Source organism: Ctenocephalides felis, unplaced genomic scaffold (assembly GCF_003426905.1).
Source record: "Ctenocephalides felis isolate EL2017-DRISC unplaced genomic scaffold, ASM342690v1 CF-g0.4_SCAFFOLD_01886, whole genome shotgun sequence".
NCBI lineage: Eukaryota > Metazoa > Arthropoda > Insecta > Siphonaptera > Pulicidae > Ctenocephalides > Ctenocephalides felis.
The window spans coordinates 77,260,916-77,277,416 of record NW_020538040.1 but is presented as its reverse complement, the minus strand read 5'-3'; the positions used below and the strand labels follow the sequence as shown (position 1 = coordinate 77,277,416).

Below are 16,501 nucleotides of genomic sequence, written 5' to 3'. Positions count from 1 at the left end.
TCGGCGCGTATTGAAAGCAAATCGTGTGTTCAGTAAGCGAGCGAACGCTGCGCGGTGTACTCACGTAGTGGCATCGCGTGCCGCGCTCATCGAACAGCCGCGCGTTACAGACTAACTTTATTGATCCCGCACAATTCCTAGTGATACAAGGGCCGAAAAAACACAAAACATTTATTATACTGTCAGTTTTGATATAGAGCAGCATGAAATCTTATCATGTCATAGTTCGTAAAAGTAATTAAATAGTTCCAAACGGTGAACTTTATATTACATTCAAACGAAATTACAAATATCGTGTTTACCGAATACTAAATTCTAACAGAACCAAGTGCGAATTCACACGTAAGGTTCATTCCTAAACAGATCATTCGCGGCAGCTTGTGTGATGTTATCAATGTGTTTTGCTACTCTTAGTACTTGTGCAAAGTATCTATCATTTGGCGCAACTGATATTGCGTGCAGAAAGTGTTTTATTAGAAGATAAATTGTGTAGTTTACAGCGCATGATTATCAGATTTCACGTGCATGAATGAGCAGCGCGTATGACGTGTGATTTATGTTAAATCATCGTGTCAATTGATTTCTACATTTCTTATATATTAAATCTTTGCATATATATAAATTCAGTTACTTATTATTGAATGTGTCATATTTCAAAAAAAATATTGAAAAAATGTTGACATTAATAGTAGAAAGTAATGCTCCACATATTCGTTAAAAAATATGTATTTTTGAATTAATTATTAAAATCATATACATATAATATTTGAATAAAATGTTATAAATATTATTTCGCCCCTGATTTCGTAAATTTATCGCTTGTTGTTTGATATTTACAATTAGTATTTTATTGCTCGACGGCGTACAATGTACACGATCGCTCCACCGTTAATACTATAATATTGTAATTTGTTTGGTTTTTAATGAGAAATAAGAATAAATACACACATACAGGATTATTAAACACAGGATTATATTTTAAATAAACATTATAAAAATTAGCTTGAATAGTAGTGAGATAATAATTTGGTCGCGGATAACATTACATAGTGGGTAATTAGCAATAATTGGTATTTATTGGTAGGGAAACATGTGATTTAAAAATAACCAAGACCTAAAATTTGCGGAGCAATTGTGATTTATAAAACTAAAAATTGAATAAATTTTGAATTCGTAATCGCGTCGCAGAAATGTATGGTGCATCAAATCTCGCCAACTGTGGCACGTCATGGACCGCGAGCAAACGATTAGAGAAGGCGCCGGCGGCGTTAGAGTCATTCTCAGTACTTCTGAAGCAACTGCATCAAGACCAACTCAACATGGTTCATTAGAAACTGTACGAGCACTTCACGAGACCGTGGTTTCACTGCGTGAAGCTTTAGAGCAGGCTAAATCGGAACTTGCAGAACTCAGAAGCCGTGCCACTACTGACAGCTTTTGTCAAACACAAGAAAACAAAGAAAAACCGCCGATAAATACGCTGAATGATAAAACGCCTCTTTGCTCACAAAAACGCAAAAAAAGAATGTCTTCTAGTATAAATGTGCAGATAAAAGTATCTGCCACTGGTAGATCAGGTCGACTAAATAGTACGACCACTGATGATGACGACAATGGGGATAAGGAACACGTAGTTGAAAAAATGACAACAGAAATAAATGATAATCCGCCTGAGGAAACAGCGATGTCATGCGACGATAATGTGCCGTCACAAGAGTCCCGACATCAGGCCCGAAATGTTTCAGGAGATAATTTGCACCTGGACGTGGATGCTTTAAGTCTCCAGTCTATGTCTGATGGAGATAATTCTGTTTTCAGCGATGGAACAACTACGCCCTGTGACCCTTGCGACACAAGTCATTTACAAGCTCCACAGAGAGATCGTGATAATGCGTCTTCTGGGAATGAATCAGATGGCGTCGATGATATTGAATTGATTTTTACTACAGACGAAACGAAAGCAGAAGATTTAGATAAAAGGGACGATCTCGTTTCTATAGCGGATGATGTAGAGAACGGCGGAGTCGACTGGAGAACCAATGTAGAGAAACAAGAATGCCCAAGGGGCGGTGATACCCCCGTTTTGTTATGCTACCGGAAATTACCGAGTGAAAGTTCGACAAATTTCGCGGATGAAAATGCGGAAACTATCAATCGGAAGTGTGACTTAGCATCAACAAGAAACCAAATCAGTACGGACAGTCTTCTCATAGACAGAAGTTTTGATAGAGACAAATCTTCTAGTTTTGAACGCGATGAAAGTTTCGACAGATTTGATGATCCTGCAGGAGTTGGGACCGGGATGATAGGACGTCGATGGTCACAGTTCGGACGGTCAGGACAACCACCAATTGAAACTGATATCTCTAAGTGCGGCGTCGTCGATGAAGAATATAATTTAATGGCTAGAAGGAATACATGTCCGAATCCCGCACCATACAGGTAATTTTAAATATAATCTATACTAATTTGCTGATATTCTAGGTTTATATAAAATATGTTTGATTATGAGTATAACATAAAAAATAACTTACTTATTTCCTTTTATTTTATCTCATAGTATTATGATTAACTTAGTAAATATAATGTTATTAAACAGGCGCCGCCGAGAATCGCTAACAATTACCAAATTAATTAATTTTTCTTTTTGCTTCAGTTAACTCCATTGGATAGATCTATATAAGCATTTTATTTCAAATAAATTTTGTGTTAGATAAATTTATAATAGTGCTAAAACGCAAACTACATTTTAATCAATAACACAAATCATAAATATATAATGAAACTAACGAACCATGAAATTTAAGTAAGTGATTTTTTTAAAGTGAAATTTATGGGGTAGAAATGATTATATCCTATTTAAGGTATGCAGTTTTATAAAATACATAAAAAGTAATTGTATAAATTTTGAACTCTTCTGAATATTTCTCTGCACCGATGGCATCTAAACTTTGCGGTTTAAATGCTGCAAGCTGAATAAGCTGGATTATTGTACATAGGTTTGTTTACTTCATCTATTTTACCATAACATGATATATATTTATTAGTAAAATTGAGATTTGAATATATATGGAAATAAAACGACCGCAATTCAATCGATTTCATAACAAGTGCCACTGTTTATTTATTATTAAATTTGGTTTGCATGTATACGCATACAATATCATCTAACACTCTTAACATTCTTGGTTTCTTTAAATCTTAATCTATGCTCATATAATGCTTCATTCCAGATAATTTGGTCTTAATTTGCTCGAAAAGCAAGATACTTAGTTAGTATTGTAATATATAGGTCATCTCTATGTTTTGTATAAAAATATTTTGGAAATGATTAATTATTCTCGTAATAGATAGCTACCTCCATGCCCAATGTATGATATACGGAGAATATATATGGTTTAATGTTGATAATGATTTACGAAATTCTATTTAATAAATAACTTAAGTCTTCATAGTGATAGAATCTGATTATTTGAGCGATATGCTTCAACTAAAACGATGACTTTCAAATTTCGCCAATATCTATGTAATTATTATCATTTTTATATTATATCAATAAGAAATCTTTATGATGATTTTCCGACAAGTAATGGATATTTAAAATCTTACAACAATAAAGCATTTATAGGAGTATAGATAATAGCTTCGAGACATGATATCTACGCTTTATATGGAATTTTATGTATATCCATTAGAATATATTACGTTATAAAAAAGAGTTTTCCTTTTAACAAATAGATCACACAAAATGCAAAAATAAAAACTGACTTCGATAAAAGTTTGAAAAGTTAATCCAATTTGGGTATTATACTATTTATAACGTATTTTCACATTTTTTGTATGCAAAATATTGATAGTAAGTGAAAAATATTGTACACATTTTGTTTGTTGTTTCGTGAATGTGTTTTAATAAATGGCTCAATTAGAACACATAGAAATTATTAACCAGTTTAACAGTAAAATAATTATAATATTACATTAGTTATATGAATATGTTTATTAATTATTATTAATAATTATATAATATAATATTAATAATTATATAATTATAATATTAATTAAGTTTATTCATTATTATTATTATTTAAAACGCAAAGATTAAAAAATAATATGTGAAAAGCGCAGTGCAGATAACATAGATTCATGTTTCTATTAACTTACACTTCATTCATAGAAGTAATTGCTATAATTGCCACAATATACATATTATGCATCATGGGTTATCATCTGTTAAATTTACAAGATCACCAAAAAGCGTGAAAAATCAATTGGCACGTATCATACAATTTTTTTTATATATATTTTGGGTGTAAAATGTATGTCAGCAATGTTTGTTCCGAAATATCCGATATTGAGTCAGAAAAATCGTCAGTATCACTCAGGAAACTTCATTAACAGAAAAACTTTTCAACACAAAAACGTCGTGATTGCTACGATCTTTACTTGATCAAAATGGTCAAACCTGTTGATAATGGTTTAAAGATATGATAACGAAACCAAAGCTTAATTATTGTCAATTATTTGCCGCATTTTTATACGAAAAGAAGTTCTCAAAGAATCTTATCTCTAACAAACAAAGTATGTTATGGTCTTTAAACCAGGGCTTCTTAAACTTTTTTATATAGCGACCCCCTTCAAGCTTAGGAAATTTTAAACGACCCCCTCCTCCAAATAATAAATATATATTAACCGTTATCGCACTATTTTACAATGTAAATAAAATAAGGATTGAAGAATATATATACCCATTCATGTTATATTTAATTGGAAACTTTGACATAAAACTATATATATATATATATATATATATATATATATATTTATTCAATAGAAAAAATAAACTTTTGTAACAAATTTTTTATAAGAAAACATAAAACTATATCTACATATTCAATAGAAAAAATAAAATTTTGTAACATTTTTTAATGAAAACCTATTATAAACATCAAACAATATTAATGTGATGAATGTGATTGTTTATTTTTACACAAATAATTAAATCTAGGCTCAATTTAAGTTAGTGCAGACCGTAATAAATGAGGCTGATTCACATAAATATGTTGCACAAAATGGCAGTAATTTGTTTATTGCCATTTCCGATAGTAGGGAATATTCTTAATATTGTTAATTCGGCAAATTCTTCTTGTGCTTTTAAGTTTGAAAAATTAATTTTTATCCATTTCAATTGAAAATGGATTGCAAATCCATTGTTGTGTATCGATATCATTGAGAAAATACCTATGCATGTGAACTTTCATATTCTTCAAATGATTAACTATAATTTTTGTTATAGGAGTATCTTTTTTTGAAATATTGTTACTAATTATATACTCGTCAGTAAATGGAAACATTTCGAGCGATCCACTTTCTACTCTGTTTTTCCATATAAGAATTATTTTAACAAAGGCCTCAAGTTTATTTTTTAACATAAACATATTAACGCAGACTCCCTGCATTGATAAATTCATATCATTGATTTTATCAAAAATATTAGCCAAATAGCATAGCTTGAGAAGCCATAAATTATCATGAAAATAGTCGGCCCAATAATACTAATTTTAAAATTTTGTTTATAATGATTGAAAAGTATCAGATCTTTGCAACCCCTTTTTAGTAGTCTCGCGACCCCCCTGGGGGTCGCGACCCCCACTTTAAGAAGCCCTGCTCTAAACTACGGGATATGTTCAGGGCATGTGTACTAAGCAACAGCAAAAAAGAATAATCGAATGTACTTTGACCGAAAAACTTGTATGTTTATTTGTATTTATATGTGTAGTCACAGACGCATATATATATATATATATATATATATATATATATATATGTATAAAAGGTGTCCCAGAACTCAATGTCATAGTTCACCGATTTTAAAAGTTTGATGCTCACAATCGTCTTCATTCTTGAAAACTTGGTGCAATTATGTTATATGCCTGGAAATATTATCCATGGTTACGGTACCAAAGTTTAAATAAAGAAAAGTACTAAAAATTAACCGCAACAACCGAAAAATGATCACAATTTTACCAAAGCTCTAGGTCGCACTGAAAGCTCATAATTTCAACACTATAACCACGTTTCGGCCTGACTTTGAGTATGACTCTGGGGTCCTCTGCGCTCAGAATGCCATTATTTTTCTAGCGCTCCCCCTATTATTTTAACTGCTTTAATAGTTTATCATCAAAATGATACAAGCATTTGCGTTAATTTTTTAAAATACTTTTTAATATTTCTAAATTTAGTACACAAAAAAATAGATATATGTAATCTAAAACGCAAGAATACATTGATTTTAAATTTATTTAGATGATCGAGGTAATTCGCGGGTGCTCATATACAAATATTTATGTCTCCCATCGTAGTCGCACTACCGCACTATTTTTAAATTTTTATTTTCAATCTAAACATTTTAACACCTCCAAAAATGTTAATGTTATTTATTGCTTGCAAGAATAATCTTGAATTTTTAATAATTGAATTATTTCTAATGCGTAATTACTAATATTTGGGTTTTGAAACATTTTATTTATTGATTTTGGGTCTTTTATGCGATTTATTTTATTGAGCAAATCATAGGGAGCAAAAAAATCTAGCCTTTCATTATTAAACATAACACTGGTACTTTATGTTGGATTATTTTAATTTAATATTTCATTATTTCAAATACTCAAAATTGCATCGCAAACTTCTCCTAATTGATATAGTAAGGGCCAAATTGTATGTATTCATCTTTACTTTCCCATCGTTTATCGGTTTGTTGTTTTAAAGTTACATTTTTAACGTATTTTAAAAATATTGTCCAGAGATTAGTATAAGATGCAAAGAAATTATATATTTCTTGAATGATATTGAAAAAATTATATTATAAATTTCATATCCAAATCTGGTTTTGGCGCCCCTTGGCGTGCGCGCCCTCATTTTTCGCATGCGTTGCATTCAAGGTAGTACCGACTCTGTATATATATATATATATATATATATATATATATATATATAATATATTAAATATGCAATAGGTTTTGAAAATTAAAAAATACGGTAATAAATAAAAAAGCAATCGTCAAAAGAATTGTTTAATATAATATCGAAGCCATAAAACAAATTAATTCTATTCAATTTCCATTTCTACAAAATAACGCTTCGTGGAAATTTAAAATTAAAAAGCTTGCTGATATGTTACATAAATAATTTTCTCATAGAATATAGTTAAAGAAGCTTGTATGAATCGATGAAACATGGCCAGTGTATGTTATTGAATGATTGAACGCATCGCTGAACACGCACGGCCGGCCCCTCGCGTGATTCAAAACAATACGAACGAAAATTTACTACGCATTGATCGATAAATAGCCGAAAACGCAAGCAAATGCAAACCAAATGAATACCTGCTATCAAATCAACCCTGAATAAGTAATTCTCAAATAAAATCATCCTGTGCGTGCGGCGTACGCTACGCTCTATCTATGTACCAGGGTGAAAAACTCGCAGTCGTAGTCGGGCCACCGGCCGACGCAAGAAATACCTTTCATGAATTCTAGTATATGAATCAAGAAATTGTAATCTTCAATCCTGTTATTGATTCTTGATACACAGCTAGTACATATATTCCTAAGCTCGTCCGTTTAAAATCGCAGAAGATTTACTATCGGAAAATGGTCAAATAATGAAGGGCTAAATTATAAAATTTCTTAGTAACCCGTGTATATATATATATATATATATATATATATATATATATATATATGCACCTATTTTCCGTCTCACACGGAAGACAGGTTCCATAAAAAACCGTGTAATTCGAAATATTCACTCTTATATGGAAAAATCGTGCTAAACGAAAATCACTATAAGAAAGCCATTTTTGCCAGTTTTTAATATGATGAATAACAAACACATTGAACAAAAAATAAATATAAATATATTTAATATCAAACACATTTGATATATTACAAGAATATTGATTTATTTGAATGATGAATTCTGTTATTTGCTCACCTTGAATAAATTTACGCTATAAATTATACATATATAAACTATAATTAAAAACAAAATTTAAAAGCAATTATGTTCTTGCTCAAATTAGCTTATACACACATAATATTTAGTTTTGATCATAAAACGGGGAGCTCCCATATGATCTACATATTTCAATAATGAATTACTAATAATTCGTAACTGTAACATCATAACATGGTCTTCTAGAAGAACATACTAAAATATTAAGGCTTCATGGCAAGTCGTCAAATTTCGATGAATTTTTAAAATTAAACGTTTTCTCAAAAACGCCTGAACGGATTAGAAATTTTTTATCACTTTTGAGCGACGATCGGCTGAAGCGTTTCTTTGTAATTGGCAGAAAAGTGAAACCCAAGCCAGAAATTGTGAATCGACTTTAAAAATACAAAAACTATTCGAAAGATATTATTCCGGAGTCGTGCTGGGTAGTTTTGAACAAGATCGGCCGAGCCGTTTCTTCGTAATTGACAAAAAATTTTATCGATGAAACTTTTTATGTTGATATTATGGTCCTAAAGAACATACTAAAATTTTACGGTCTTACGGCAAGTAGTTTAATTTAAAAAATTCAAAGTTTGAAAAAATATCATAGTAAAAATTTGTGTCAAAAGTTGCTTTTGTGATGTGATGAGTTGATCATTGTCAATTCATTAAAATTTGGAATAATAATCTACAATTTTCTTCATTTGAGAAAATTCAATTGAAAATCGCAATGTTTAGATTTAATTGAAATCGAAAACTTTACTTTCGAAATAAACAATTGAAAATTTTAGCTGAATATCTAAATCTCAATTTCGGTTGAATAAGTCAATTATTACACATTTCGGGACGTTCGTGCAACTTGTCTTAAGGCTAAATGCCACTTTCAACTACTTAATTTTATTTATAGTATATTAAACGGCAAATAAATAATATTTACGTTCTGTGTATTAACTAGTTTTATTTTAAAATGCCATATCATTTTTATGATGCTTTCAAATTTTATTTTGTTGATTGATTGTATTCATATTACTCCATTTCTAGAACAAAATATAGATAATATTATTTAAGTGCCACGTTGTGAAACACTTTTGTATGAATTCTTAAATTAACTTAAATGCCATACCATCATGCCTTAAGGCAAATTGCTGGAACTTTCCGTACCGTAACGAAATGTTCGAGGAATATTAAATGTTTTTAAATAGATTATTATAAATACTGTAACATTGTCTAATATTTATAAGAATTATATAAACTGAATTACAGAGAGCTTTAGATATTTAGCCAGAATTAAAATTAAAATCTGAATTATTTTCGATATATACAAAAAAAAATAGTTTAAAATATAAATACAACAATTGATATATTATTTATAAAAAATATTACAGAAAATGAAAAACTTTTATCCATTTGTTTTAGTATAAAAAATACAGGAAAATTAATTTTAGATATTCGCCAAGAATAGTTTTTCATATTAGGAATTTATTAAATGACTCATGGAAATGATGAAATATGTTACAAATGTTTAATGTATTATGTTTGTGTATAAATGATTACAAAACTTACTGTACATAGCTGATTGGCATTTATACAAATAAATTAATAGAATGCGCGTGTTTGTTATTTACATTATTCAACCATTGAGAAACCTTGTTCCAACTGTAAGTGTGTTTATAAGAAGTAAACTATTGCAATGAACAATAAATTGTAGCCAATAAATAACTAGTACTCTTACGTGGTCAAAATCTTAAGATTTTATAAGACCCTATACTTAACAATAATTGTAAGTTTTTATTATTTGGTTTCGATGGTTTTGATTCAAAACCTATTTCAAAAAACATTTTGCTCGTATTGTAACGTGAAGAAAGAATTAGTTTTTCGGGAACGTATGTTTTTTTTCCAAAATTTCGAAAGAATATTAATATTTCATTTCTAAAAAATAATTATTCAATGTAAACGTGAAGAAAGAATTACATTTTCGGGAAGGTGTTTTTTTTTCAAAATTTCAAAAAATATTTTTATTTCATTTTTAAAAATAATGATTTTTTAAATGTCAGGTTATAATTTTAATTCTAGCTAAAATTCTAAAGCTTCTTTATATACTTGAAATAAATAATTTCAACTTCGCAATTAAGTTTGTATAATTCTAAGAAATATGATATAATGTGCTTTCATTCTAAGTCCGTTTGATTAAATTTTGTTTATTTACTTTTTCATGTAAACACACACACACACATACACACACACACACATATATATATATATATATATATATTAAATGTTAAATATGAACAAAGCAACACTCAGGTTTTTAACACAACTTTATTTAATAATTACAGACGTTTCGAGACCATGGTATGCCTCATTTTCAGTGTACGAGGTGTGTTCAAAAAGTACCCGGAATTTTTAAATTTCGCGGGTCTGGAGTGTCTGATTGTCAAATTTTTTTTTTTATTGTGTTGGTATACATGCCCCTAAAGTATGATGAAATTTTCAGCTATATTCACTGTTTACTTTGTCTGTGGTAGTCGCTAAGGTTCGACGTGTTTTTCTGAGCTCGGCGATTTTTACAATGGAAGAATTGAAAAGTCAAAGAATTTGTATTAAATTTTGCGTAAAAAATGAAATAAAGTGTAACAAAGTGTGTGAAATGTTACAAAAAGCCTATGGTGAGTCTGCTATGAAAAAAACAAGTGTTTACGAGTGGTATAAGCGTTTCCAAGATGGCCGCGAAGACGTTGAAGATGACGAACGCTCCGGTCGACCCAGCACGTCAACAAACGATGAAAATGTGAAAGAAGTGGAAAAAATGGTTATGAATGATCGCCGAATCACAATTAGAGAAGTTGCTGATGAAGTTGGCATATCAATTGGCTCATGTCATAACATTTTTTCAAATGTTTTGGGCATGAAACGAGTGGCAGCAAAATTCATTCCAAAACTGCTAAATTTTGACCAAAAAAGCAATCGCATGAACATCGCTCAAGAGCTATTAAATGACGTCAACAACCATCCAAGTTTGCTTGAAAGGGTCATAACTGGTGATGAAACATGGGTGTACGGTTATGATGTCGAAACCAAAGCCCAATCGTCCCAATGGAAGAGCCCAGGTGAGCCAAGACCGAAAAAAGCACGTCAAGTTCGATCGAATGTCAAGGTTTTGCTTACTGTTTTCTTTGATTATAACGGCATAGTGCATCAAGAGTTCTTACCACAAGGTCGTACCTTAATAAGGAGTATTACCTTGAAGTGATGCGACGTTTGCGTGAAGCAATCCGAAAAAAACGCTCCGATTTATGGAAAAACAATTCATGGCTGTTGCACCACGATAACGCACCTGCTCACTCGTCGTTGCTTGTTCGTAATTTTTTGGCCAAAAACAATACCGTAGTCATGCCCCAACCTCCATATTCACCAGATATGGCTCCGTGTGACTTTTTCCTATTCCCAAAGTTGAAGAGACCCATGAAAGGACGGCGGTTTTCCTCGATTGAAGAAATAAAGGCCGAATCGCTGAGAGTGCTCAAGGACATATCAAAAAGTGAATATCAAGGGTGCTTCGAAAATTGGAAAAAACGCTGGCATAAGTGTATTATATCTGGGGGGGACTACTTTGAAGGGGACCACATTAATGTAGACGAATAAATAAATATTTTTTTGAAAAAACGAAAATTCCGGGTACTTTTTGAACAGACCTCGTAATTTCAAAAACAGTTACTTATATACTACACATTCTTTAATATTTCATTTAAAAAACATTTAATTTTTGATATACAAATTGTTTTTGAAATTACACTGCAGATGAGGCATACTCGTTCCACTCATATCACAAAATTCTATAATATATATATATATATATATATATATATATATATATATATATATATATATATATTTGACATACCATATAAACGTCGTCGTCCAGTGTATAAGCTCTTAGACAAAATCTATATAATGCGAATAATGAAAGTTACAGTATTTATAATAATTTATTTAAAAATATTCAAGATTTCTCGAATCTTTCATTATGCTACGACAAGTTCCAGCAGTTTGTCTTTAGACATGAGTTAAGATTTGAATTGCATTTGATTTTACAAAATAAACAATATACTAATAATTATTTAATTTGGATTTACTATGAATTTCCATAATAGGTTTTGTTTAGATTTGATTCCAATATTAATAAATTTGTTTCATATATTTAACGTGAGAAACCGAATTAGTGGACATCGGCTTACTTCATAGAGGAGAAATAATTTCTATTTTTATTTCAAGAAGATCATTCGAGTTTTATACAGGGGTGTCAGAAACTCTCTGATTGTGCGGTTTTCAGATTGATAACTAATTCACAAATAAAACCGCCGAACTAATGTATTCATATATCCATTTATTCGTGTAATAATATAACGAGCAAAACTAGTAAATCGAAATAGAGGCGACCGCCGCGCTTCCACGATCAGCTTATTCGATATAAATATTATGCCTGTATTGAAAGTAATTGCACAAGGTGTATTTCATTGTAGTTTTATCGGCCTACACCACCATTTCGTGGAAGTTTAGCGTGTTTTTGAGTGGCGTTAATATGCACACGCCATGCAAACACGGAAACGCTTTATGGAATTGAAAACCTATCTAGACTGACTCTATGTGAAAAGTTGACTGCTAATGTCGTGATAATCCATCGATATTTGAATATATCTATATGTAACAAATAATTTATTTTACACGTAACATGCAATAAATATATATTTTAATATCTTCTTTAATATAGGCATTTCGATCTAATAAGCTTGTTCGAACAATTGATAACCATATCAAAGCAAAATTTCGAACTACTAGCCCAGTCAAAATAGGCACAACTTTGGAATAATTCGCATAGAGGTGAAGATTGATACAGGTGTTAAATAAGCCATTACAAATGAAATGTCAAAATTTCCGATCGATTCGGCCTCTGCGATTTTTTAAATTCAAGGTCAAAAATACAAAATTCTGGTTTTCCCCATTTTCTGGGGAAATTGTAAAAATTATCGATGTGCGAGATAGATTTGTTGATAGTAAAAATCTCTACAAAATTGTTATTAACTTCCCGTAGAGTATGTTACCGTAATCGTAATAAAATCGAAAATGAAATTTTTTATATATCTTTACGGATACAAATTTTCGTCGCCGATTTCGGGAACACCGATCAACCGATTCGAATAATTCAAAAAAACATTCGATTCGTATTGATAAGGAGTCGTGCTGATTAGTTTTTGACAAAGGCGGGTCTAGCCGTTGCAAAGATACGGGGCAAAAAGTGCCAAAAACGGTAACTAAGTTTTTAAGAGAACGGAGCGTCCGATTTTAATAATTCAAATAACATTTTACTTGCATTGACATTATAAACAACTGACAAATTACTGGGAAGGCAGGTCTAGCGGTTTTGTGGATCTAGTAAAAAAAGTGAAAAAAATGCCATTTGGCGGTCAAAAATGATCATTAGACATATGCACATCAAATTATCAGATATTTATGGAGATTTTTAATGTGTATCAATTTTCTTTACATTTCTATGGGTTCCGTAACGTCGTTTTTCAATTAAACAACGACGCTGCGCTTACGCGCTTCGATATTTCGTCTCAACACAGCTAAACCAGTGCGATTGCTCTGAAAAAAAAATGTAAAATTCCAAAATACTTCAAAATGAAAAAAACATTTTTCCAAAAATTATTTTTTCCAAAAATTATTTTTTCCAAAAATTATTTTTTCCAAAAATCAATTTTTTTTTCAAAAGTTTTAAATTTCTCAAAAAATTAATCATTTTTAAAAATATTTAATTTTTGGTACGGGAAGTTCCAGCAATTTTTCTTAAGGCACGATGCCTTACACCACTAGTTACGCTCTTTTTCGTTAGAATCCTGTTCTTGAGACATTGCCATTTGAAAAGTTGAAAAATTCATATTTTTTAGACATAATCGAAGTGTTATATAAGTAAAAATAAAAATAAAAAATTAAAAGTAAAAATTTTAAGCCATGACAAAAGCCATTTATTTTAAAAAATATGTTCTCTATTATTGAAAATAAGTGATTATATCTGTGTTACGTCTGCTGCTCGCATTTCTCTTCTGAAACATAGAACAAATAATTAAAAATAATGAATGTAAACACACACAAATATATATATATATATATATATATATATTCTATATTCTTACAAATAATTTCTCATATATCGCTGATTGGCATGACTTAACCAACTTTTCGCGGCCTCTGAGACTGCATATTTTGTGTCCGTCGGTATATTTTTAAGAACTGTGTCTGTAATTAATAAAATATATCTTATTAATAGCAATAAAAAAGTATTTATGAAAATACTTTATGAAATACCAGTGATAATTTCGCACAACAGTATTTCACAGAATTTGTGTTTCCCTCTTCTTCCTGCCCAGCTAATGTCTTTAGCTAGAGAATCTCTAAACATCGTTTTCAACAAATGATAGTCACTGCTTTCGCACTTCTGCCACCTGTTCTGCTTAAAAACAGTAGGTACCTAAAAAATATTCAATTAGCAATCAGAAAATAATGAAATTTATATCATTCTCATACCATTTGACTTTTCAAATTATTTTTAATTATGCATTGTTCCACGTTATTAATGACCCAAACTGATCTGCCTTGCCCAAAATTAATTCTGACATTTTTTCTTGAAACCTTTTCATAAATATTTTCATTTCAGCGAGCTTCTTTATTACTATATTTGAACGATATTCTAAGAGGAATAATTGGTAACATACATACAATTTATTACACAAAAGTTTTAATAAATACCAATTGAATTTTCTGCTCCAATTTCTTTCTCAACTCTCTCTTTCTCATTTCTTTGTGAGGAGTTTTCAGGCATAATTGGTGGAGGAGGCAAGTTTCGATTTTGGTCACTGCTCTCACCATCTGATTAAAGTATAATTTTAGACTTTTGGGTTCTACTATTTCTGTTTCTTTCGGTATCGGATACTACATCCGAGTACATTTCTGCTTCTGTCAGCCTTCTTCTAGCTGTGCCATAATCATCTAAATATGGAATACATTTTCATTTTATACATATAAAAATATATACATACATACTCATATATACATACTCACATACACATACAATTATACATATAAATAATATATACATACTCACGTACACATACATTTTTTTATATATAATTAATTATTATGTATACAAACTCACTACGAGAAGCCAAAATTCTCAAGAAAGAATGTTTATGAGAAGAGCTTTCAGGCACCTCCTCTGCAGCCTTATCAAACGCTTTATCTCAGGGTTTCTTAAAGTGGGGGTCGCGACCCCCAGGGGGGTCGCGAGACTACTGAACGGGGGTCGCGCAGATCTGATACTTTTCAGTCATTATAAATAAAATTTTAAAATTAGTACACACACTACGTGCAAATATAAATACGAATAAAAATCATACAAAATACTATTGTAGTTTTATTATAATCGGCGTCTTTGTGCGATGCACTAATTTGGCCGATTATTTTCACGATAATTTATGGCTTTTCTCAAGCTATGCTATTTGGCAGACATTTTTGATAAAATCAATGATGTGAATTTATCAATGCAGGGAGTCTGCGCTAATATATTTATGTTAAAAAATAAACTAAAGGCCTTTTTTAAAAAAATTCTTATATGGAAGAACAGAGTGGAAAGTGGACCGCTGGAAATGTTTCCATTTACTGACGAGTATATAATTAGTAACAATATTTTAATAAAAGATACTCCTATAACAGAAATTATATTTAATCATTTGAAGGATATGGAAGTTTATATGCATAAGTATTTTCCCAATGTATTTTTTAATTTTTAAACTTAGAAGCACAAGAAGAATTTGCCGAATTAACTAGTGATACTACCTTGCGACTAAGATTTTCTCAAGTGCCTGTGCATGAATTTTGGATAGAAATGAAATCAGAATATCCCCTACTATTGGAAATAGCAGTGAACAAATTACTTCCATTTTGTACAAAATATTTATGTGAATCAGCCTTTTCCACATTAACTTATATAAAATCAAAATACCGTTCAACTTTAATAAACGTTGAAAATTTATTACGATCTGCACTAACTCAAATTGAGCCTAGATTAATTATTTGTGTAAAAATAAACAATCACATTCGTCACATTAGTATTGTTTGATATTAATAATATGTTTTTATTGAAAAAAATGTTACAAAAGTTTATTTTTTCTATTTAATAAATAAGTATATATATATATATATATATATATATATATATATATATATAATTTTGCCATTCTATTCATTGTGTTTTATTACGACCAATATCCCGTCAACGTTTCCAATTATATATATATATATATATATATATATATATATATATATATATGTATACATTTCAACATCAAATTTAAACACTGTCAATATATATATATATATATATATATATATATATATATATAATATATATATATATATATATATATGTGTGTGTGTGTGTGTGTGTGTGTGT

The 16,501-nt window shown here is 30.1% G+C and overlaps 1 protein-coding gene across 1 annotated transcript in view; it reads left to right on the top strand.

Annotated features, from left to right (window-relative positions):
• Window positions 1-1,055: 1,055 nt before the first annotated feature.
• The window catches only part of LOC113375374, a 38,754-nt gene continuing 23,308 nt past the window's right edge, over window positions 1,056-16,501 (top strand). Inside the window, exon 1 of the mRNA XM_026615311.1 lies at window positions 1,056-2,442. Within this exon, the coding sequence (XP_026471096.1) occupies window positions 1,229-2,442 (1,214 nt within the window). The 5' untranslated portion in view covers window positions 1,056-1,228. The remainder of the gene's footprint in view (window positions 2,443-16,501) is intronic.